This window comes from Stenella coeruleoalba, assembly GCF_951394435.1.
Source record: "Stenella coeruleoalba genome assembly, chromosome: 17".
Taxonomy (NCBI): domain Eukaryota; kingdom Metazoa; phylum Chordata; class Mammalia; order Artiodactyla; family Delphinidae; genus Stenella; species Stenella coeruleoalba.
This window is the reverse complement of record NC_137163.1, coordinates 72,610,821-72,636,357: the sequence shown is the minus strand read 5'-3', so window position 1 is coordinate 72,636,357 and position 25,537 is coordinate 72,610,821. Positions and strand designations below refer to the sequence as shown.

Sequence of the window (25,537 nt, the reverse complement as noted above, 5' to 3'; positions counted from 1 at the left end):
GTAGTGAGAAGGCAGTTGTCTGCAGCCAAGGAGAGAGGCCTCACCAGAAACCAACCCTGCAGGCATCTTGATCTCAGACTTCCAGCCTCCAGAACTGTGGGACAATGAATGTCTGTTGTTTAAGCTACCCAGTCTGGGATACCCTGTTATTAGCCCCAGCAGACTAATGCAAGGGTGTCCTTCCATTTACTGGTTCATCCCTTTCTGCGTGTCTGCCGTACTTCCAACCCCATCCCACTGGATATTCAAGGTCCTCTTGCTGCATCCTGTCTCTCCAAGGCATCCGCTGATCCCCTGTAATTCCCACCTGCTCTCCTGACTCCAGACATTTATGGTATTCCACTCCTAAAAACATACTGATCCTACATCTCAAACCCTGAGAAACTTGCCAAATAAGTGACTGGTTTGCCTATTTTTTAGTTATTAAAACTTGCAAAGATGTACACGAACGTGTAGCAACAAATAACTAATAAGCCATGAAGTTCTGAACACCTTTCATGTTCTCCTTTGAGAAGAGTATCTATGTGTGTTCCATTACAATTATGTCACCCGCTATCACCCTGGCCACAACCAATTAGAACAGGGCTGGTCCTGAGCAAAAGGTGGCTAGCAATGGGACAGCTTATCATGCTGCCTCTGAAAGGATTTTACCTGAGAGGACACTCCTCAATTGATAATGACTAAATAAGCCAATCAGATTGTGGTTCTATGAAAGCTTGAATGCAACACACAGACAAAATCTCAGTAGGCATAAAGTATAAGTAGCAGAAGTCATGAGATAAAAAGGAGAAGAGAGAAAGAAGCAACTGGTAGAAGCAGAGGGAGTGGATGGAGAAGCCAAGAGAGAAGCCGCCTAAGAGACCACAAGGGCGACACTGAGATATGACACTTTTTAGTTCCCCAAGAGGCCCCATCCCCCAATTCTTGTGGGATTCACATAGTACCATAGAAGAGTGGTTAAGAGCATTGGGCTTGGGAACAGACATGGATTATGCCCCCAGCTGCCCAAATAATTCAACCATGTACTTAAACTCTCTGTGACTCAGTTTCCCTGGTAAAAAGAGGGCAATAAAGTACCCCCGTCATGGGATTGCTATGAGGATTCAGTGACATATTGCTTGTAAACTCCTTACTGTATTGCTTATATAGAGTAAAAGCTTAATAAATTTTAGCTATTATTATTATTATTATAAACTGTGTATACTTATAATAAGCTCCCACCTGATGAAGTAAATGAAGTGTGGATCTATTCCTTGCAATGCGAAAGACACTAAGTTATTATGACACAATGAATAACCTCTCTCTAAAAGACACTTACATTTTGCAGAGGTTTGGTGGGGATTAAGCTGTATAATTTCTAATACTCAACTGCTTATTTTTGCCCTAACAAAGAGGAGACGTGTGTGGAGAAGTTTGGGATTCCCCAAAGTAATCTGGCTAAATGGTAAGAAGTCTCACAGGCAAATCCTAGTATGGGTAATGCCAGTTAAACTCACTAGTACTTCTTATTTTCTCCTCCTAAGGTTGGGCATTCACTACGGGGGCCAATTTTCAGGGAAGCAGACATTTCTCATAGGACCAGGTTTCATAGAGAAATTATGGTCTGAGTAGTAAGGTCTCCTCAGACTCTTTCAAAGAAATCAGTAGGATTAACCAGAACTACTTAATAGCAAAGATGAAAATTCAAATTCCATTCAAATGAACTTGATGGGCTAGTTCATGTGGCTCAAACAGTTGAGGGAAGAGTTTTGGGAATCAAAACCTTGGAACAGGAAATGCGGCCCATAGGACTCTCTTTCCACAGGTTTTCTTTTTTTTCTTAAATATAAATTTTTATTTAGAATTACAGCAAATACTTCAGTATCACAAAAATAGTATAAAACTTCGAGAAATATACCACTAGTTTGGAGTGAGCATTTATTTGCCCAATTACAACATGCAGACAAACACAGAAAACATGCGCAAGTGTGACATTTCCATCCCCAGAGCAGCAGTTGGTTACACCACCCCGGACAAAGAGTCACATCGTCAGGGACTGAGGTCAAGGGCTCCGGCAGTGGTGAAGTAGGAGGGGTGTGGACGTGCATTGCCCCCACTCTTGCTCAGCCAAAGGCCGCGAAGTATACGTATAGAGATAGAGACAGAGATAGATATATAGATATAGATACAGATGTAAGTATGTATGTGTGTATATATATGTATAACCTATTGGTAATGTTGCTCTGGAGAACCCTGACTAATACAGAAGGAGTTACCAGCCCAGTAGTCATTTCCTTCTGAATTCTGAATCTGGATCTCCTCCTCCTTTCCTCAATCTCATAATTAAACATTCTACTTAAATGAGAGGTACTTGCTGGGGAAATGCCACCTTACAGCCCAGCCTGACAGACTTAACCATGACTTCCACTAGAAGCTGAGCATCGACTCTCCATTGCTTTTTACGCTTTTTCTTTGAGAATCCAAGCCATCTTTCAGTGACACCTGACTAACTCCCTGGTGTGACTCAGGGAGTGAGTGGTCCATGGAACGTCATGTGAAGTTCCCTACAGCAGGGTACTTTCTGCTTTAAAATTGGCACCATCGTCTGATGGGATATGGTCAGTGAAACCAATATAAAACACAGGCCAACTAACAGTCCTTGAATACGATTCCCGCATCTGTAGTGCACACGGGATTGGCAGTGTCATCCTCAGAAAAGGATTCAAAAGCAGTCCACACGCAGTGGTAAGCTTGAGAAAAGGGCGCAGCAGCAAGTCTGGTACGTCTGCCTGTGAAATCCAGGGATCCTCTTTCATTTCTACTCTGCTGTCATAGCTGGCACCCTGGGCACCTTTCCAAACATTCTCAGCCTCATATGCTGGTGTAAAGTCATGGGAAGCTTTAGGCTGCTTTGTGGCAACATGGACAACATATATTACTACCGGAGCCCCATGAAGGCAAGGAGGCTCTGATGACATGGATGCAAGCGTCTGCAGAAAGCATTAATATAGATGCCACTCTATTCCAGGCCATCCTTTTTTTTTAAAATTAATTAATTAATTTATATTTTTGGCTGTGTTGGGTCTTCGTTGCTGCATACGGGCTTTCTCTAGTTGTGGCGAGTGGGGGCTACTCTTCATTGAGGTGTGCGGGCTTCTCATTGCGGTGACTTCCCTTGTTGCGGAGCATGGGCTCTAGGCATGTAGGCTTCAGTAGTTGTGGCTCGCGGGCTCTAGAGCGCAGGCTCAGTACTTGTGGCGCACGGGCTTAGTTGCTCCGCGGCATGTGGGATCTTCCTGGACCAGGGCTCGAACCCGTGTCCCCTACACCGGCAGGCTGATTCTTAACCACTGTGCCACCAGGAAAGTCCCCAAGCCATTCTTATGTACAAGAAACTCCATAACCATCATGATACTGTTTGTGCAGTTCATTAATCTGGGAACTGCTCAGCCGGGTGATTCTGGCCCAGGGCGTCCCATGAGGCTACGGCCGAGACGTCACCAGGGCCACAGTCATCAGAAGTGACTGGAGCTGGAAGATCTGCTTCCAAGGTGGTGCAGTCACAGGCTGGGAAGGTGGTGCTTGTAGCTCATGGGAGGCCTCAGTTTCTTCCCACACGGGCCTCTCCAGAGGCTGCCTGAGTGTCCTCATGACTCTCTGGATGACTTCTCCCTGTGCCAGGTGCCTTGGGAAACAAAGATGAATTCGACATCCATTTTGACCCCAAGGAGCAGACAGTCCTGAGACAGTCTGAAGTCACCAAACTGTGCCTTTCCTGCTTGAGCTCCTTTCCCTCTGGAAGACAATAAATGGTCTCAAGATATTGCCTCTCAGGTTAGACCTTTCTTCTCTGAGTCTTCCCAGTACTTAAAAGGACTACAACCAGAGTCATGGCCCCGTCCACCCAGCGCACGGCAATGGCGGGAGCCCGGTCTCCGGCGAAGCTTTGTGGAAGAGACGGGCTTGGAAGGATGAAGAGGATCTAAAACATTGTTGAGGGCGAACGGGAAGAGGGGCGGGGGGGCGGGGGCAGGACATCTGCCGCCAGCGACGCCACAAGATGATATACTCTCCAGAGGTTTTCAAACTCTCATGGGCTTCATTTCCTCCTACTTCGTTTACCCATTGTGGCACTCTACAGCAACAATTAATCAAATTGTCACGTGTCCGCCCACGTCATGGTCTGGACAGGAATTTCAGATAGTGGGGGGAGAGGAGTTTCTACAAAGGTATATAGTCCAGACAGAAAACCTGTGTTTACTATAGTAATTCGCCTGAGATCCCACAGCTAGTAAGAAGCAGAGACTTGAACCAAAGCCTTTGAACTCCAAATCTCATGCTCTTTCTTCAATCACACTGATGTTGATTACTGAGTTCTTTTGTTTTCCAGTCATAGAAAGTAATAATTCTGATAGCAGTGGTTATGCTTCCTTGTTTGAAACATAGTAGACATTCTCTACAGGTTGAATGACTTTACTCTTTCTGTCAAGAATGTCCAACCTCGAGCACTTCCTACTGTTTGATCCTGCGTGATGATTCCCTCCGATGAGTATCAGAGTATAATGGTGCCTTGTTAGGTCTTTGTTTTTAGTCTCTCAAGCATGGACATGAGCTTAGGTTTGCACTTCCCTATTAAATCCTACTGCACATCAACTACTGTCTCCCGTGTTCCCAGCTCCATGCATTCAAGTAGGAGCAGACAACTTATTCTGGTCCATGGGCTATGAGTAGAAATGATACATGTCACTTCTAGGTCAGAGCAGGAAGAGTAAATGTGAATTCTCATGGACTCGTTCTTCCTGTCATGATGGCTTTCCAGATGATGGGACTTCCCTAAGTCTGACTTTGAGGAGCAGAGCCCTTCAATCTCCCCTGCATCCCGTCTGCCTGTCAACCAGCCCTGAGCCTCCAGCATGAGAAATAAGCTTTTGTTGTGTGAAGACTCTGAGATCTTTGGATTTACTTATCACTGAAGCATAGCCTACCATCTCCTGGAAGTGAAGTGCTGTATTAAAAAATAAATTGTGTAGTGTTGACTTAATGGTTGGCAATATGTGGTTAGGAGTCTGATATCAAAGGTAAGGAACATAGTCCGTGTTATGCAGTGGTAAAACATTTGGCAAAACTGTCACCTGCAATAACTTAGTAAGTTTGCATATTTAAAGAACTCAAATTTCTAGGGGAAAGTGAGTGAAAAACAAAGTGTGGTAGAATGTCTTGGTTATTATTTGTTGTGTTTTACAAGATAGTAAAGAGAGAAAGAAAAGGATGACTGGTTTTATAAGTAGAAATACAAGGAAATAGAGACTTCTAGAAATCCAACACTTTACCATGTTGGAATAGCTGACTGATTTTTACTCCCAAAGAAAGAGTTAAAATTAAGAAAGAACTTGAGGAAAAGTCCATTAAAACAGATATTTTTGGCAAGAATAAGATTAAGGATGTTACTTCGTGGTTACTTAAAACCTCTCAATGGTTTAGACTTTTTCCCGAAAAAGATCAGATAAAGGATCTGGCTTTACCACTTACTACTCCAGAGAGGCTCAAATATACTGAGAGGTAAAAAATGTATTGAGGGAGTAAAAAAGCAAATAAATATAGCAGCTCTGAAGTCTATGTCTCCAAAGAACTATACTGTGGATATTATAATATGAAACCGATTAAGCCAGACAGACAATGCACCTCTAAAGTATTCAGAGAATGATACTTTCAAAAAACCTATGAACTTGGAATAAAAAATTCATGAGCCTTAGAGAACTGAAATAACTTGTGTGCCCCCCTCATACCCCTATGGAAGGTAATGGTCTGAAAAACTGTATCCCCTAAGGAGATTGAAGTATATATCTTCCAAAATATTGTAAAGGATGCCTCATCTTGTTTGTAACCACTTGCTCACACCTGCCTTACATGCAAAATTGACTAGACGTGAACTTAATTTGATCTTAAGTTTTCCCACGTCACTCCAAAGGAAATGGGATACTTTGATGAGCATATGGTCACCTTGCCCAGGACAGATTAGAATACAATGATCTATGAACACTCCAGTTTAAGGATGCAACACTGAATGTTGTAACCTTGAATCAATGGAATGTGAGGTATATCGATACCGTCCAGGTCCCAGTTGGAAGATACACCCGACCTGCCACAGCAGTGATGGAGCAACCTGTGACATTGGTTCCCTGAATCTCTCCAAGAACCCTTGAAATGACAACAAGCAGAAGATATCTGGTAGTGGTCAAGACAGAGAAAAACTGACCAATTCAGAGACACAGTTTGTAAACCACTTTACCACCTTTTTAGCTTGCTTACTCATTTAGACTTTGGAGGAAATAAAGGCTGGAATTTATAAATGTTTAACTATGTGGTCGTGTGGTTTCTTGAGCGCATACTGCTACTCAAAGAACTGGATGTTTGCTGTGACCCAAGTGAAATAGAAATTGAAACTAAAATTGGAAATTCAATTTCAACTAAGGGCATATTCTGTAATTCCCATTTTGGATGCGGCCAAGGTGTATAATGGAAAAAACAGCAATCTTTCAGATGTGGTGCCAGGCGTCACAGAGAACAAAGGAATAAGAAGCTTTTCCCAGAGACCAGAGTAAGACTCTAATCAAAAAAACCCTCTAACCCCCGGTGTAGGAGGTCTTGGCCGCACCCGTTCAGTGTGAATTCAGAATTACTGGGCTCAGTGACTGCCAGGTATCCTCCCATCCTTCCCCTTCTAAACGGGAGTGTTTGTTGTGGTTACCCTGTCCCTCTCTTACTGTTATATGTTGGGTATGTTGGCAGATGGGTTGCAAATTATTTGCATTTTAATACATCTTTAGGACAGAGGATCACATCTGGATAAGACAACTCCTTAAAACCTAGAGATCTGAAACTTGGAGCTAGATGTAGTGAATAAATTAATCTTTGGAGATGGGTTGAGCATGTTCTATGTGTGTTAAGACATTTTTGGTAACCACAAGGGTAGACTGTTGTATAAATATTGACGCTCATCAAATATCCCTGCGCTTGCACACATTTCCCAGCTCCCTTTTATATAGGCAGGGCCACGTGACTTGTTCTGGCCAATGGGCTGTGAGCAGAAAAGATGTGTGTTACTTTCAAGCAGGTCTAAGTTCTCCATGCATGGTTCTTCCCTGCTGTGCCAATTCCTCACCTGGCCCTTAGGTGACTAGACGGAACACAGCTCCTCTTCCCCCCAGCCCCCAAACAAGTATAAACAAGGAAGAAGACACTGCTGTGGAAAGCCACTGGCAGTGTAGAGTTAATTTGTTCTTTCAGCATTACCTAGCCTATCCAGACTAATACAAACTCTAAAACTTCAACATTGGCATGCATGTTAGATAGTAAAAATATCAGTGACAATCTCTTATAATAATAAATTGAGGGCTTCCCTGGTGGCGCAGTGGTTAAGTATCCACCTGCCAATGCAGGAGACATGGGTTCGAGCCCTGGTCTGGGAAGATCCTACATGCCGCGGAGCAACGAAGCCAGTGCACCACAACTACTGAGCCTGCGCTCTAGAGCCTTCGAGCCACAACTACTGAAGCCCGTGTGCCTAGAGCCCGTGCTCTGCAACAAGAGAAGCCACCGCAATGAGATGCCCGCGCACCAAAACGAAGAGTAGCCCCTGCTCGCCGCAACTAGAGAAAACCCGTGTGCTGCAACGAAGACCCAGTGCAGCCATAAATAAATAAATAAATTTATAAAAATAAATAAATAAATAAATTGAGATGTACATTACAAAACATACATAAGGAGAATGAATTATCCTTATGGCTAAGTAAAATATTTTTACTTTTGCAATTTGACCTTAGTCTTTATACATTGCCCAGTCCTTAAACATCCAATTGTCTAGAAATGTGCTATTTTACCATTGTAATATCATCCTAACATCCCTCTTATAAATATCAAGATTTCTCTGGGTATTATCCCATCTGCCTGGACTCTTAAGACTTTAGTGCACTCCCACCTGGATACAACGTTCATCGGTCACTAGCCAACCACAGAAAGCACCTTCCCATTAACCGAACCTAGACCACAGCAAATCCAACATTAACAGGGTCCTTTAAGGCAGTACAGAAATGAGTTAACTAACTTAGGAATGTCAGGCATGAGGTCAGGGACCAGGAAAGATGCTTGTGAGCAGATGAGCAGACTACACTTGAACCCTTGGCATTAGCTGCTTATACACAAATGAGATATGGAGGAACCCTGCAAACAAATATGTAGGCAGCTGAGAAATACAAGAAGCTGAAATGGAGGGTAAGTAGAGCGTGCCAAGTATCAGAACAATATCAATCAGGGTGAGGAAAGAAAAGAAACCCATCACAGAAGCCTCTGGTTAACAGTTATCAAGCAAAGGCTCTGAGCAAAGATAATCTGGATCCTGGAAACAAAAAGATCCAACACAGTGAAGACACATCTACTCGGTAAAGGGCAGTTCTTCTTACACAGAAATTTTAAGCAGTGTAGAATGGTATTATGATAAACAATACAAGGATAATATCCTTAAATACAAAGTGAAATGGTATACTTTCACTGGCACTTTGGGAAGAAGTAAATCTTGTAATATAGTGAATATACCTGTTCTAATCATAAATAAAAGTGAGGTTTTTTAAAAAACAACTATTTTTTTTCACTCTGATCAGTGCAAGTAAATTTTAAAACTGTTTTTTAAAACTTTCAGAATATAAGACTATATACTGGCAGCCAGTAGCTTTCGTGGTTACTCTGCCCATCTCTGTAGGTCCTATCACTCCATCAGGCAGGAACACTCTGGGTTTATGTCTCAGCCTCATACAAGTGGGGAGAGTTTTCTTCTATAAAGATTTCTCGGGAAGGAGAGTACACACACCACACACACACATATATGATTTTTGTTTCTACAAATACAACTTGGCTAGATTATCACTGATGTCATTCAAAAGTCACAATGGACAGTGGAAAAAAAAACTGAAAGAGAACAGAGGCTGAGCAAAGGTAGCCAAATTCATTTGAAACTTTGAAAAAGTCTTCTTATATCATAGGCTAATGAAACACTTATGTCTTGGTCTTGGTTTATATTTCTATTAGTGGTTATAAAATTGATGAAAGGAGGAAGAGAAGCAGAATAATTAACATTAACATCTGAGAAGAAAGGGAAGTCTACAAAGCTTTTAAAGGGGTCATGATCAAGAAGAAGTGAACAGTATTAGACTGCAAATTATTAGAGAAAACTTTTCTCTCCTAAAAAGTTCCCATTTAGTGCTACTTTGCAAGTCATGTCCATGATTAGTTATACTTTTGAAGATGTCCCTTTAAGCTGATATGTGATGGAAACTCAGTGGCAACCTCACGTCGTTTTGGTGTACTATACCTTTTTGGATAACTTTTTATATGAAATTCATAGCTTTATAAAATGTTTTAAAAAATATCGGTATGTGGGGGGGTTATGTCATTCATTCATTCATTCATTCATTTTTCTATTTCTCAAATATTTATTGAACTTCTATGACATTCAGGCATTCTTCTAGGTGATTGGGAAGCAGTCCTGAACAGAAGAGACAAATTTTCTACCACGTGGCGCTTACATTCTATTGGAGAGATAATATACAGATAAGTAAATAAACACATAATGCTATGTCAGCGTTGGAAGAATTCTGACAATTGTAAAGGCTGTGTGAAATACATGATAAAAAGACTGCATTAAAATATTTAATGTTTCTTTTTTTATTAGTAAATGTGAAAACTTTATAATGGGGGTACTGTACCTGCTATCTTGCTTTTTCTTCACTTACCATTTTGTGAGCATGTTTCTTTGTCTATAGTAGTCTTCAAAAATATGTTTTTAATAGCTGCAAATATTATAGGCTATATACAAAAATGTGATTCTTTCATTATTTTTGACAGTTTCTATGGTCCTATAAATTAAATTTATGTACATAAATCCTTATCTGCATATCTGATTCTATCCCCAGGATAAGGTGCATAAAGTGGAATTATTGGGTCTAAATGTATGTATATTATGACTCAATGTATGTTGCAAAATAGATTTATAGAAAGGTTACACTTCCTCACCGTTATCTCAACAACATGAGATATTAAGTAGATTTAAACCCTCAGCCAAAATCCACTATTTTAAATTACATATCTCTTTACAGGAGAGGTTGATTAAAAAAAAAATAGGTTTATAACGCATTCACCTTTCTTTAGTGAATTCTTTGTCATGTGCTTGTCCTTTTTTTTTCCCCTTGGGCTGATAGTGTATTTCTTTTGATATATGAGATATTCTATGTATGAATCATATATTTGTTGCAATTTTTTCCAAGTGGTCGTTGATATTTACATTGTTAACGACATTTTTACATTCAGAAGTATTCTTATGCACTCAAACTTATTGCCCTTTTTTCTTTATGATTGCTTCTATCCCTCTGGTGCTTAGAAAGCCTTCCCTATGCTGAAATCAGTAACCATATTTCTTATGTTCTTCTAGTTGTTTTTCTAAATTTTATTTTACTTTCTTATTTAGCTCTTTAATCTAGGTGGAATTAATTTGGTACGATGGGGCTTTAATTTGAGGCTTTTCCAAATCGTTCATTTTCTTACCACCATTTGTTAATGAAATAATCCCATCCTTTCCCCTATAGCTTTGTAATACTTTCTCATCTGTTAAATTTACACACACACACACACACACACACACACACACACACACACACGTCTTGTTTCAGCGCTTGCATTAATCTGTTTAAAAGGTTTTCTTTTTAAAATGTGTCTGTCGGGGGGTAATGGTAAGTAAATACTTTTTGTCCCAGATGTTACAAAATTACAATAATTCTTAGTATTGTCTTGACGGAACCGAGGAAACCCAACGTTGCGGAGGCATTTAGGACCCAGGGGAAAGCCAGGCTCCATATAGAAGGACAGAGTCTCGGGCGCACACGCCTCCTACCAAAATCACAGCCCCTAAGAGCCAGGGCTCTCATTCACAGCTTTCTAGAGAAATCTGAGCCCGAACCTGCCAGAATAGGGGATCTCACCCACTCAGCTCAGCAACGAGGACACCTGCAGAAACACATTCCCAAAGCAAGGCTGGGCGGCCGTGTGAAGGTATTTGTTGCCTTTTTTCTCCCTTCTATATTTGCAGCGCCTCCCCGCCTTTCTCCGCTCTTGTGATGCCATGGCTGCGGCGTTTCAGCACTTCGGTGCGTGGACAGCTCCCATCTGCAATCCCTGCTCACTCCATCCCTCTCGCACCCCACTCTCCACCGCCTCCGTGGTCCATCCTCCCCCCCGGCGCCCGCTCAGCCTGCGCTCCTTACACCATCAGCCCCCCATCTCCACCATCACCGTCATGATCTCCACCATCACCAGCGTCGTAACTACAGTCAACACAACTGTGCCTTGTCACTTAGACAAAGCCGCAGGTCCGCAGGATAGAGGAAAAGAGCCCAAGTTTTCAGGCATAGAAAGGAAAGTTCAGGTGGACTACACCCCTGAAAACAAAGAGAGACGCCTGCTTGAGAGAACGGGAAAGTGAAGACAGTAGAGAGAGACCCTGGGCAGGGGGACAGATGGGGCACTTGCCAGACACCAGCAGTTAGCCAGCTGCCTTTCAGCAGATTAGGGACTGTTTAGTTCAGGAAATTAACATGGCCTGCGGTACAGTATTATTCCGGTGAAATAGCTGTATAAACTCAATCCATGTTTCTGGTTTTCCAGTGGAGAATCACCAGGAAGCGGCGGAGGGGGGGTGACTGATGACTCATATTCACCCACATGCTGGTTTTCCTTCCTAAGCATTTATTGCAGAAACTCTGGAATTAAGTTTTTTACTGAAATGTTTTGTAAAATGGAGACCCCAAAGGTTAACTCTGTGTCCAGAATGAAAATTAAAATGATCATGATGATAAGGACCTAACAAATAGGGCTCTCTTTGGAAAGTGTTATTGTCCAAATGTCTCTTCCTGTCTACTTATTTAATTTCAATTTTCCAATCTAAAACCTCTCTTTGAAGCAGAGAAGATAGATCCCTTGCCCAAATGGCCAAAGTAGTAATGATATTCAGAGCAGATGGCCAGGCTTTGTTCATCCTAGTCAAGGACTGACTCGGATTTGGAAGGCGAGATTTCTGTGTGCTTTCTCAGTAATCAGGCGATAACACCATTTTCCTATAATAGTAAAGGGTAATAGAGTGGGGAAAAAAATGGAAAAGGCATTTTATGTAACTGTGTTCTACCAGGTTCTGCTTTTAGAGTGCTAAGATTTTCTATCGTAGCTGAAAGGAAGTTAGGGTCTTCAAATGTCTTGAGGGTACAAACACAAGTCATAGCACCCCTTTGATTTAGCCAGGATCATCTGTTTATAAGAGCTAACAAACCTCAGAAAATAAGTGCCTGAGCCTGTCATAAATAAAAACCTTTTCGTGGGTACTCATTTAATCAATTGTTACCAGACAGCAAAATGCTGGCGTTTTTAGCAAAATGTTTTTCATAAAATCAACATCTTTAGTAAAAATGAGATGGATTATAATTTCATATGGGAATAATGTCAGTCACATGTAACAACCAAGTTTAAACCAAAGCACAGAAAAGGTTGATTAAAAAATCCCCGTTGTACATTTATTCTGCCTCTTTAAAAAGAAAAAGAAGCAAGTTTTGTCTAAATCAGCTTGCTCATTATCAGAGGCATTGTCCAAAAAAAAAATAGTCACAAACAAGGAACTGCTGGAAGAAGTTTTGAGGAAAAATTCACATCAAATACTCTTCTTGAATGAGGAATAGTAGCATTTTGTCAAAAGTTATTTACTGCTATGAATTAATTCTATCTGCATCTTAAATACACTCACTTTTGAATTCAAACCAAGAAAACTAGTGAAAATACCTGGTGAAATGGATTTTAGAGAGGAAGGAAATCTGGTTATCTATATATTGTCCTTAGATTGGTAATATCCACAGTAAACTGGACTTCTCAAGTCCCCAAGCAACCAGATTCTTAAAACTCCCTTATCTGTCTGCAAAGAACGGTTCAGCCCAGACAATTTTTAAAAATGTATATACTGCCAGTTCTAGCTGCTTGAACTAGAAACTCAGGCCAGGAATGTAGTGCCTTCAATGCTACGTCTTCCTGTGCCTCATACGATTTCCTGTGGCTGGGGAAATTTCAAAACAATGCTGCTTCCATGAGATTTCCAGGCATCTGTCTCAGAAGCAATGCTTTTCTTTGACTAAGATATTATACTGAGCTCATTAATTTTTCTAAAGTGCCACTATCCTGGCTTCCCCTTTTGTTTTTTTTATTAAGGGATATTTTGCTTTTTTCATATTTTCAGTAACAGAACTTTCTCATTTTTATGATGGATTTAAAGGTGAACAGAAAACACGCTTTCCAGCAGAGTGGCATCATAACATTTTTGTAGACATGTTCCCAGAGAGGTGCATCATTTAGAATCATGGAGTATCAAGCTGGAAGGTCATTCATTCCCAAATGGGGGAATCGAGAACTCCAGAATTGGTGGTGTCTTTTCACTTCTGCAGGTTTCACAAAGGGACACCTTAGTAACCCTGAGAAGCCTATTCACGATTTTACACACTTCCCCAGCAGAGGCAACCTTAGTAAATGGATCCAGGCTGACTTGGATCTTCTCTGCTTTCCCGTTAAATGGTGACCCAGAGGACGTAACACAGCAGAATGGGTACACAAAGTATGAAATTCGGCCGCATGCAATCAGCCCAGAAATACCCCTTAAGCTAAGAGGGATCTTTTCCCCATTACATCTTTCTCCCAAATTTTTATTGTTTTGATTATTGTTCATTTTATCCAGTTGTTTATTTACTGGACTAAATTTCAGGAGAAGAGCCACAGTATTACTCTAAGACTGTAGCCTCCACCATCAGCCCCGAGTGTACATCTCTCTAGAGAAAACTGTGGTTATTTTTCAATCCAAGTTTTTCTTAGCTTAATGGAAGGTTTATCTTCTTTGGCTTGATTCTTCATGGATGCAGAAATCAGCTGGTCACTCTCCTCTCCATAAAAAAGCTTTCATTTATTCAGTTAATAAGTTCATTATTCTCCACTATTTCTGCTGATTCCCACAGCCCCTTATCATCTTGTCTCTGGCTGGGTAACCCTATTCTCCCCCTTTACAGACCTGCTATCACATGAAAGTTTCTGTGCGGGGGGCTAAATTCTCTGTGAGCTTTCTTCTTCCTGACTGCTGAGCCAGTAGGGTTTTCCCCATATGTGTCTGAGATGATCCACTCTTGTCTTCTGGACACTTTTAGCCACATCTCCAATTTGTAGGTATCGTTCAGCCCTCTCTCCATCTACTCTCCTTAGAATAACATCATGTCAGTTCAGCCTGTGTTATTGCTCAAATGTCTTACGTAAAGTTCCACACCTGTATGTGTGTCAAGTACATAGTGTACTCAGTGTTCACTAGTTTGTAGTTTTGGAGGGAATAAGAGAGAATCCGTGGGCCTGGAATTGGTACTTGGGAACTCCAATCCCAGGCTCTATAAATAAAAAACATCTAGTCTTATGTGTGGACAAAATAAATCAAACTAAACATGTAAGATTTGTCTCTCTTTCCTTTTCTGTCTCCCTCTCTCTTGCTTTCACTTGCTTCCTTCCTCCTTCCTTCCTTCATTGCTTTTGGTTGGTATATAGAGCATGCCAGCATGTTTGAGAACAATTAATGAGGTGATCTTTTATGAGTGTCAGTGCTCCAAAAGGAAGTGTCAGTGCTCCAAAAGGAAGTGTCAGTGCTCCAAAAGGAAGTGTCAGTGCTCCAAAAGGAAGTGTCAGTGCTCCAAAAGCACACTGGGAGTGCTTTTACTCTCCTCTTGGACAAAGTAGCACTGCTGTCCGCAGACAGAGTGAGCTCTGAATTCAGGGGTAATTAACCTACCTTCTCAACCCCTTCGATAATCAATCCTTTAGGTCAGCGCTTCTCAAACATTAATGGGCATCCAAATTGACCGGGGACTCTGCTAACCATTCAGCACGTCTGGGTGGGTCCTGACATCTGAGATCCCAGCAAGCTCCAGGAGCTGCGGATGGTGCTCAGCATGGACCATATACTTTGAGAAGTAACGGCAAGGAACACATGCCTTCTTTTTTTTTATTTTTAACATGCCCACTTTTTTTTTTTTTTTTTTGCGGTACGCGGGCCTCTCACTGCTGTGGCCTCTCCCGTGGCGGAGCACAGGCTCCGGACGTGCAGGCTCAGCGGCCGTGGCTCACGGGCCCAGCCGCCCCGCGCCACGTGGGATCTTCCCAGACCGGGGCACGAACCCGTGTCCCCTGCATCGGCAGGCGGACTCTCAACCACTGCGCCACCAGGGAAGCCCTTTAGTTGCTATTTTAAAGGGAGCCAAGGGAGTCTATACAATGAATGTTTATGTGGCAAGGGCAAGCCCGGGGCTACTACTGAGCTAAAGGCAACAGAAAGTTGACCATGAGCCAGGGGCTAAATGCTGGCCACACTACACTTTCAGATGATTAAAGGTCTCCCCTTTATCCTTCTAGACTACTCTCCCTGCCCCGGGTATAGACAGCTCATATCTGCAAGTTGGCTAATGTTTGATAGAAAGTCAATGGATTGGAGTTCAATTTGTTACTCACAAGGCTTATGTTCCCTTGCCAGTACTTATGCAGAGAAGTCCTACAAACCCTAATGGTCAATCTCAAATTCATCACTTGGAAATAAGATTCCTTTCTGGTCAGCATCATAGAATATTGTAATCAACCGACCTCTGAGATTTAAATATAGGCTCCACTGGCAGTAAGGGAGCCTATCATCTTTCAGGAAAGATTTCAAATAGAACTGTACTTAAGAAAAGATTTTTGCTCACTGTGACTTTTGATTTTAGTTTTGATATATCAGCAGCATCTATTTTTATTTCATTCAGTGTAAAAGTCCCTTTCAGCACTCCTAGGGGGAAATACATATTCAGTTAAAAAATTAGAAGTGAGGGCTTCCCTGGTGGCGCAGTGGTTGAGAGTCCGCCTGCCGATGCAGGGGACACGGGTTCGTGCCCCAGTCCGGGAAGATCCCACATGCCGCGGAGCGGCTGGGCCCGTGAGCCATAGCCGCTGAGCCTGCGCTTCCGGAGCCTGTGCTCCGCAACGGGAGAGGCCACAACAGTGAGAGGCCCCCGTACCACAAAAAAAAAAAAAAAAAAAAAAAAATTAGAAGTGAGATTTTAGAAAGATGAAGAGCCATAAGGGTTAACCTAATTCAATATACATTTAAAATTTTGAAACGCATCTTTCACACTTACTGATGGCTGAGGTAGTTGACTAGACTTTCATGTGGAAAGTTTTATCACTGAGATTCATTCTTCATCTTTTTCTTATAAAAGAAACCCATGAAACAAATATAGGTATAGTTTCTCATTTTGTATCTGTATTAATTTAAATTGATGTGTATTTAAAATTGTTCTTTGTATTATCAAGAACATTCAGAAGCAATAAATATTTGAGGTATTGTTCATTAGTTATTGATGTTCTTATGTTTCAAACAATATTTAGGATTTATAGATTTCATCTTTCTGGTCATGACAACAATATACTCTTTCCTCCCAAATTTGGCCAATTTTACATCCCTTAAATGTTCTTCCTTAGGATTGATGGGGTGTAGGTCTGTGCTTGCTGTGTGAGTGAGTCTGAGAGCACTGATACCCAGGCTGGCAAAGGGAAAGCACCTATTCTGAGAGGCAAGGTAGGGCAATGGACAGAACACAGGCTTTGAGTCAGGCAGGTTTGGGTATGAATCTTTGCTCTTCCACCTATACTTAATCTATCTAAATCTCAGATTTATCCTTTTATCTAATAAGTAATAACCTAGCTTTAAAGGTTGGTGTGGAGATTAGACTATATAATACCAAAGCCCGAGGCACGTAACAAGCAGTCACAAATACTTGTCTGTTTTTTCCCTCACTTTTAACACTAGCTCATTATCTGACTTAATGCCTGGCGCTTAGCTGTTCTAGGCTTCAACATCCTTTTATCTACCTGGAGACAACAGAAGTATGATATCAACAAGAATATTACAGTAAATGTAAACTGGAGCTTTTCATTTTCAAAGCACTTTAACCTACATTATTTCACATGATTCTCAGCATCTCCCAGGGAATTATCTTTTTTCTACCTATTGCAGAATCATTGTAATGATGAAAAAAGATAATTGATGTAAAATGCTTTGAAATAATGATACACATATGTACATATTTGTAGATAAGACATGGTTATTATTATTCTGATTGTTATCCTATATTTAATGTGTGTTTCTAAGGATAATGAAATAAATGAGAATAATAGATTATAAAATAACCAAAATAGATTTCATTTGAATTATTATACTTTCTGAAATGATTTTTCCACCTAGACCCCTTGGTTCATAAAGACTAGGGTATGTGTTTATAAGTGTGTGTGTGCACATACACCTTCTTAAGATTGAATTCCGTATGAGGAAATACACAAATACGTATTTTTTCTAATGTAAATTTGAGATGAAGTATGAATCTGGAATCTACGGATGCCATGATTTCAAATATCATGATGTGGAGACTCTCCTTTCCTCCCCCTCACACAAAAATACCACTACCTAAATTTCTAGTTCATTAGAAAAAGCATGGATTAGGAATGGAGGTAAGCTTCTAGCCTGGGCTCCCCAGAGAGTATAGTGAGTTACTCTTCATGTATTTGAAACAATCTCTAAATAAATAATCATTTCGGACCCAACCAGCAGTGGAAGAGAGAGTTTCCGGGGCTCCTAGGAACCTGCCTAAAGTGCCCCTTTGGGTTATCAAGCACATTTCAATGCCCAGGCTATGCCTGGAGCTCTACTAGGCATGCCGAAATATCAGTCCTTCAAGCAGAATGGCAGGGCCTCGGATTTGTCATTTTAGCCACAGGAAAATACGTAAAGGCAGAGCAAAAATCCATGATAGCCGGAAAAGTCACATATAGGTAGATTTTAAATAGTTCCAGTCACCCGCTGATGAAATATGAGGACAAGATGGTAACTGGACATTTGTAAGGTATGGCGTTAGGCCACCTAAAAATGTCTGTTGACCCCTTAGGCACATTGAGGCTTACAGGATAGTGAATTTGGAAGGAATTTTAGGGAAGGAGAGTGAGGTTCTGGCAGGGATGGTAACTTGCTGAAGGTCACATAGGTCTTAAGTGGTAAATACTAGAACCTCTCTGCTACATATAAGGATGGAATAGCACAGTCATAAAGAACATGGGACAGCAGAAATATTACTTAAGCTTAAACCCATTTCTGACTCTTGGTAACTGTGTAGCCTAGGGAAAGTCATTTACCATCTCCTGTGCCTGTTTCCTCAGCTGAAAAACGGGGACAATAATATACTCATCTCATATAGGTGTTCTAAGGATTAAATAATATACTATATAAAAAAGAGAGTATGCAAGTGCCTGGGACATAATAAACACAGTTATAATAAATAACAAATTGAAGCAATTCTTATTACCACCAGGACAGAAACCGCTCCTACTTCTTCAGGTGATACCTAGTCCAATGTATCCTTTATACTTGTTTGACCAATTCAGAAAAGTTGAATGAGTACCAAATCCTTCATGTGAACAAAAAAAATTGCAGTTGAAAATGCTACATCTGGAGAACATTCTTGTATAGCATAGCATTTTTAGTGCCTTAAATCTTATCAATTGAAGCTGTTATTTTTAGTAGCAGTCTATTCAGACTTCTGAAATGAAGGATTTGCCTTTAATGGAAAATGTCTATTTCATCCTAAGTATGAAACCCAGTGACCCTGGCTTGGGTATTCTCCCCAGCAGCTTCCACTGTATGCTGAGCACAGAACAAAGATATAGACTGAAACAAATTTATTTCAGAGATTGTAGATTGGAAGCATAACTATGTGTGGAAGTGGGCCATGAAAAATGCAACCTCAACTCTCCCCTTGAACTCACAGTCATTTATCTTGGAAACATTGTTGAGTTCCCTGAACTGCAAGATAAGTAACTTGCTCCCAGCAGCTTTAAATATTCTGCCAGGGACGAGCCTTTGCTATGCCTTGTGCTCTGAGCGCGCTGTGCCGTGGCTGGAACCATGAATATCACCCAGCATACTTCAAAGAGGCAATGCTCTGAAGTACAGTGTGCCTAGGCTAACTTCTTCTAAGAAAAAAAATACTTTGTAGATGAGGAAGGAAATTGAAAGGCGGCTGCCACACCCTCATTTAAGGAAAACAGTCCTAGAGGTACCCAAACAGAAGGCGAAACCACTTACTCGTTAAAGCAACATTTTGCCTACTTTATTAATTGGTTCTGTATGTACGTAGATATATGACACCTACTCAGTGTAGGCACAGTTCCAGGCACTGAGAATAGGCAGTGAACACAACAGAGTGGCTCTGCTCATGTGCACGGACCCTCTGGCGATACTCAGATGAGTAAGATCCAGGTAATTAATGAGATTCTGTGCAAGGAGTTCAGAGTGAGAGGGGAGAGAGGAACATGGCAATAAAATGTGGTGTGGTCAGGGCTGGAGGGCTACCTGTGACCTCTGAAGGTGAGGGAGGGTTCGTGGAGAAAATGATCTCCAAGATGACTCCTGAAGGGGAAAGAGGAGTTAATCAGTGGTTTTTCTAGACAGAGGGAGCATCTTTTGCCAAGGCCCAGAGAAGAGAGAAGAAACTACAGGTGTCTCGGTGTGGCTGCATGGCTGGAGGGTGAATCTGGAGAGACAGATAGGGACCAGATGATGAAGAGTCTTGGAAACCATGTCACAGAGTTTTATATTTCATCCTAGGACAACTGGAAGCTATTGATCACTGTCAATCAAGCAGTGACATGAGCAGATTTCAATTGTAGTACAGAGAATGGACAAGAAAAGGGCAAGGTTGGTCGCAAGGGCACCATAGGGAGAATGCTGCAGAACTAAACAGATGAGTGGAGACGCGGTCTAAACAAAGACAGTGAAAATGGATGGAAAGAACAGGGAAGATTTAAGAAATATTACGGAAGTGATTGCCTGGATGTGGGCGGTAAGGGAGAAGGTGGAATAATAGTTGACTCCCAGGCTTCTAGCGTGGGAAACTATACAGAGATGATGTCAGTCAGTAAGAGACGGAGGTGGATGAGCAGATTCAGGATGAGGAACTACGATTAGTTCAGTTTTGAACATACTGCGTTTGTGGCGTCTAGGGGACATCTAAGTGGGGGTGATCAGTGAGCAACTGGGATGTGTAAGTAAGCCTGAAGATCAGGAGACAGCTATGGACTGAAGTTATCCACATGCAGGTGGTTAAGTCACGGTTGGATCCTGGAAAATACCATGTGGACGTGGTGAGCACAGAAGAAGATGGAGCAGGAGTGGATAGAGGTTAGGAGAGAAATAGGGTATATGGAATCACAGAAAAGAGAGGGAAAATGGGAGAGTTTTAAGAAGGATGAAGCCATCAATATCAACTGCTGATGGGGTCACCCATAACAGGTTACCAAAAAGTGTCTATTGGAGGTAGCAGCAGAAAGGTCATTCACTAGTAGAATGATCATCTGTCTGGGTTTGCTTGCAAATGTCCCCATTTATGCCTGTTGTTGAGCATTATTGTTATTAGTGACCCCTGGTGCCTAAATTTGGATAATAAATTATACGATCATCCTGGTCATTGGTTGGTGAGAGCAATCAAAGGTAGACTGCAATGGGTGTAGAGATGAATTTTGAAGCGGTGTGGTGAGGCTAATAGAGAGGGAATTTTAAAATCAGATGGATGTCGAACTAGACGGATTTTAAAGATTCTTCCAATCCTGGGACTAGTGCATAGCACTGTTTTCCTTTACTATTCTAAGTCCTTAAGAATCAGTGAGAATCAAGACTCCGTTATACTTCTTATTTTCACACATTACAGAGCTAAGTGCTACTTTCTTACAAATTAGTTTACAAGACCAGCATTTTGTAAATAAAAAGTTTTACTATTCTATATTCATTCTTGAAAATGAATACTAGTTACCTGAACTGACCTTCATCTCCTCCATATCACAAAGGCAATATAAAGCAGCAATGTGTGAGGTGATTGTCTCCCTGAAGAAATTACTGCTAGTCCTAAATTAAGTAAAAGAATCATTTTTGTCTTTAAAATTATTTTGTACGATATGGCATTAATAATTAGGTTGGAAGTAAATATTCTGCCTCTTATTGCATATACTGTTTGATCTAGGAAAGCTAGGAAAAAAATGCATGCCTGCAAGTTTTTTTAAACCTAATATGTTCTGATTTTTAGAACTTCTAAGTTAGACCAAACCAATGTCTGAGAGAGCTTAAACACTTATATTAAAGACGCAAATAATACGAGCATTTGTCTGTATACCATTTAGGTAGAAAAATCCAAGGGGATTAAAACACTCAATCATTTAGTATGATAATCTCTAGTTGCATCCGTGTTGCTGCAAATGGCATTATTTCATTCTTTTCTATGGCTGAGTAATATTCCATTGTATATATGTGCCACATCTTCTTTATCCATTCATTTGTCAATGGTCATTTAGGTTGTTTCCATGTCTTGGCTATTGTGAATAGTGCTGCTATGAACATAGGGGTGCATGTATCTTTTTGAATTATAGTTTTATCTGGATATATGCCCAGGATTGGGATTGCAAGTCAGAAAGAGAAAGACAAATACCATCTGATATCACTTATATGTGGAATCTAAAATATGACACAAATGAACCTAGCTGTGAAACAAAGAGAATCAGAGACATAGAGAATAAACTGGCGGTTGCCAAGGGGGAGGTGGGTGGGCGAGGGTTGGATTGGGAGTGTGGGATTAGCAGATGCAAACTAGTATATATAGCATGGAAACACAACAAGGTCCTACTGTAGAGCACAGGGAACTATATTCAGTATCCTGTGATACACCATAGTGGAAAAGAATATGAAAAAGACTATGTATATGTATGATGGAGTCACTTTGCTGTACAGTAGTAATTACCACTACATTATAATTCAACCATACTTCAATAAAAAATAAATTAAAAATAAATAAATAAATTCATTTCACCAAGGGAAAAACAAAACAAACAAAAAACAATCATTATCATGAGTAAAATAGTATCTCAGGACAACAGAAAAGTTATACGAAAAAATGACTTGTAAGTCCATATGGATATTGGGTTAGGTAGGGAGACAACCAAGAGTTTCAAGTTCCCTTGCCTTTTGTTTTTAAAAAAATAAATTTATTTATTATTTATTTATATTTTTGGCTGTGTTGGGTCTTTGTGTGGTGCACGGGCTTCTCATTGTTGCGGCTTTTCTTGTTGTGGAGCACAGGCTCTAGGCACATGGGCTTCAGTAGTTGTGGCATGCGGGCCCAGTAGTTGTGGCGCACGGGCTTAGTTGCTCCACGGCATGTGGGATCTTCCCGGGCCAGGGCTCAAACCCGTGTCCCCTGCATTGGCCAGGCGGATTCTTAACCACTGCCCCACCAGAGAAGTCCTCAAGTCCCTTTGTCTTTAGTAGAATAGTAAAACCACTTGTAAATGTCCGCACATGAGACCCTTTCTCACTGCTGTTGAATTTGATGACTGAAGGTCAAGCTTCCAGCCATAAGCCTGTCCTTTCCTCCCTGCTCCAGTTTACTGAGTTTAGTTTTGAGTAATTAGGTACTGTGGGGTGAAAATAGGGTGACTTTTAAATGTCCCTTTTTATTGTTAAGCTGCAAATGGCTGCCTTTAAAACAGGTGGGGGAGGGCGTATTTCTGTGAAAGAAACTGAGAAAAGAAGCTAATGGGAGGCCATAACGTCTCTGGATAGGAGGCCTGTGAACGGCCCCATAAAGCAGGCGGTAACAGAGGAGGATTTTTCTCTCTTCTTGGGTGATTCATAAAAAAGCAATCTATTACTAATCTGACCATACGCTATCATGTTAACTAGTCAATGTAACTAAAAACTTCCTAAACGTATTGCAAATACTTGCATATTACACACTGAAGTTGTCAATAATAAAATTAGGCCAAGTATCCTCTTTTAAAGAAAATATACCCTTTATTCTTCTAATCAGATCTGCAGCATAATATACTGCTTTTCTGAGTTCCAGTTAACTTACCCAGACTTTCTTTGTATCATCTCTGTTTGTTTCTCTTGTGTGCATTTGTTTTGCAGTAAGCAATGGCCTCGCTTTTGCTTCTCTCTGGGATGGCCGCCACCACATAGGACCTGGATGTCCTACTGCTTTCCAGGAACAGAAAGAAGACCCTCTATTTGTCTGTTTCAGTGGCAGCTTGGTAGTAAAAAAAACTGTTGAATGGGCCACAATTTCAGCAGACCATCACGTGAATGGGACCAGTCTCTTTTCTTCCCGAATATCAGAAATTAAGTGCTTGGAAAGGAGATTTGGCCAAGATGACCCATTTACAGGCTGGACTCAGCCCAGAGACTATAGAGAAAGCTCGCCTAGAACTGAATGAAAACCCAGACGTTTTACACCAGGATATTCAGCAAGTCAGGGACATGATCATCACCAGGCCTGACATTGGATTTTTACGCACAGATGATGCCTTCATCCTGAGATTCCTCCGAGCCAGGAAGTTTCACCAAGCAGATGCCTTTAGACTCCTGGCCCAGTACTTCCAGTACCGCCAGCTAAACCTGGACATGTTCAAAAACTTCAAGGCTGATGATCCTGGCATTAAGAGGGCCCTCATCGATGGCTTCCCTGGAGTGCTGGAAAACCGCGATCACTATGGCAGGAAGATTCTTCTGCTGTTTGCAGCCAATTGGGATCAGAGTAGGTAAATGTAGATAGTGTCTTTATTTGTTGTTTCTTTTTCATAAGCATTGTCACTGCATGTTTGGGGCTGTATGCCTTTACAGATAACGGGCTATTATTTAAAAGTATATATTCTACACGTCCACAAAGAGAATTTTAAGGCCACAGGTCTTTTACTGTCATCAATAGGTGATTACAGATCCACAGCGATGTTTTGGAACAAAAGAATCCCAGTTTTAGAATTGTAAGAGACCTCTATTCATCAAAGTGGGTCATTTGTTTTAATAAAATTGAAATCTGGTCTTCTAGGAGAACCATATATTCTGTCTTTAGGGTTCTCATCTTTAACAACAACAAAAATGGATGCAGTAGATGGCTTTAAGTCAAGTGTTTTTAACACATGACCTAATTTCTTGGATCCTCTCCATGACTTTAATATCCGACCTTTCTTCTGCGTGCCAGACCTTCCCATCCAAATGCCTGCCGGCCATTCCTCCCGCAAAGTCCTATAAAGAACCATAAACTCAACACGTCCCAACGGAGTGCAGCATCTTTCCCGCTCTCCCCACTCTTCCATCCCTCCAGTCTCTCGAGCCAGAAATCTGGGTGTCTTCCTGGACCGCTCCTTTGCCCTTGCTGCTCACATCCAATTAATTGCCAAGTGCTACCCCTTTCTTCTTAAAACCACCTCAAATCTCTTCACTCTCTTTGCCCCCATGGCTACTGCCCTAGTGTAATTTCTCATTATTTTCTCACCTGCATCACTGAGACAGCCTCCTGACTGGAGTCCCTGCCTCTGGTCTAGTCTCCTCCGAGCCATTGCAGTCTTTACCATCATCAGAGTAACCCTTCCAAAATTCCATGACGTCGCTCCTCTCATTAAAATTCTTCAGCGATCTGCAAGGTCTTCCAAGTAAAGCTCTGTATGATCCAACTTCTGCATCTCCTGCTCTTCTTCACCCTCTGCCCTTTTTCATGCTGTCTGGTTGGAAGTGTAAGCCTTGTCTTAAATAGCTGAGGTTTCAACGTGCCTCCAAGCCTCTGGACTTGCCCCACCAGCTACTTAAGGGAGGGATCAACCATTTCTTATGCCAAGTCCAACCATCTTGGACATAACCTGCCTACTGACTCACACCTATCTCTATGGTTCTTCGGGAAGGTAGTCTTTACCTACCTTCCATCCCAACCTGTTTCAGTGAGGTGCCTTCCTCTGCTCACATATTTCCGTTAAAGTAGTTACAGTTGGAGTATAAGAACCACTGTTATTTTAGTTAATATTTTTGAAAACATACCACATACTCTGCTAAGCATTTATATGTACATATATTATCTCATTTAATCCACTCAAGAACTTTGCATGATGGGTGTTCCTATGATCCCTATTTTACATTTGATGACACAAGGTCTTGAGAAGTTAAGTAACTCATTCAGTGTCACACAACTAGTGAAATACAGAGTGGGGTTGACTTGAGAGCAAGTTATCTTAACCTAGCTTTACTGTAATTGTGTGTTTGCTTGTGTGTTCTTTCTTATCCCTCCTCCCAAGACTGCAGGTTCCTTAAGAGCAGGAGACTGTGACTTTTTCATGTTTATCTCTTGGGCACATGGTCCAATAGGCAATAAATGTTGAATACAAAAGAATGCATGAATTAATCTCCAAAACTTCACCTGTGGCTTGAGCTCTCACAGGGGGATCATATTGAAATTATGGTATTTGGGGAAACATACGTTTAACTTTAAAAATATACCAAAGAGCCCCTCCCCCAAATATAATTAAAAGGAATTTCTAGGGTGCCCCTTTAGTGCCTCATGTG

The 25,537-nt window shown here is 41.3% G+C and overlaps 3 protein-coding genes across 7 annotated transcripts in view; 2 read left to right on the top strand and 1 right to left on the bottom strand.

Annotated features, from left to right (window-relative positions):
* LOC307175835 (uncharacterized protein) overlaps positions 1 to 5,053 on the top strand; it is a gene marked incomplete at its 3' end in the record, with an annotated part of 67,823 nt that extends 62,770 nt beyond the window's left edge. Inside the window, exon 4 of the mRNA XM_079901416.1 lies at positions 4,799 to 5,053. Coding sequence (XP_079757542.1) covers positions 4,799 to 4,896 — 98 coding nt within the window. The remainder of the gene's footprint in view (positions 1 to 4,798) is intronic.
* ASPH (aspartate beta-hydroxylase) overlaps positions 1 to 25,537 on the bottom strand; it is a 414,018-nt gene that overhangs the window by 48,780 nt on the left and 339,701 nt on the right. The gene's annotated exons all lie outside the window — the stretch shown is intronic.
* CLVS1 (clavesin 1) overlaps positions 23,072 to 25,537 on the top strand; it is a 133,055-nt gene continuing 130,589 nt past the window's right edge. Inside the window, exon 1 of the mRNA XM_079901412.1 lies at positions 23,072 to 23,745. Within this exon, the coding sequence (XP_079757538.1) occupies positions 23,291 to 23,745 (455 nt within the window). The 5' untranslated portion in view covers positions 23,072 to 23,290. The remainder of the gene's footprint in view (positions 23,746 to 25,537) is intronic.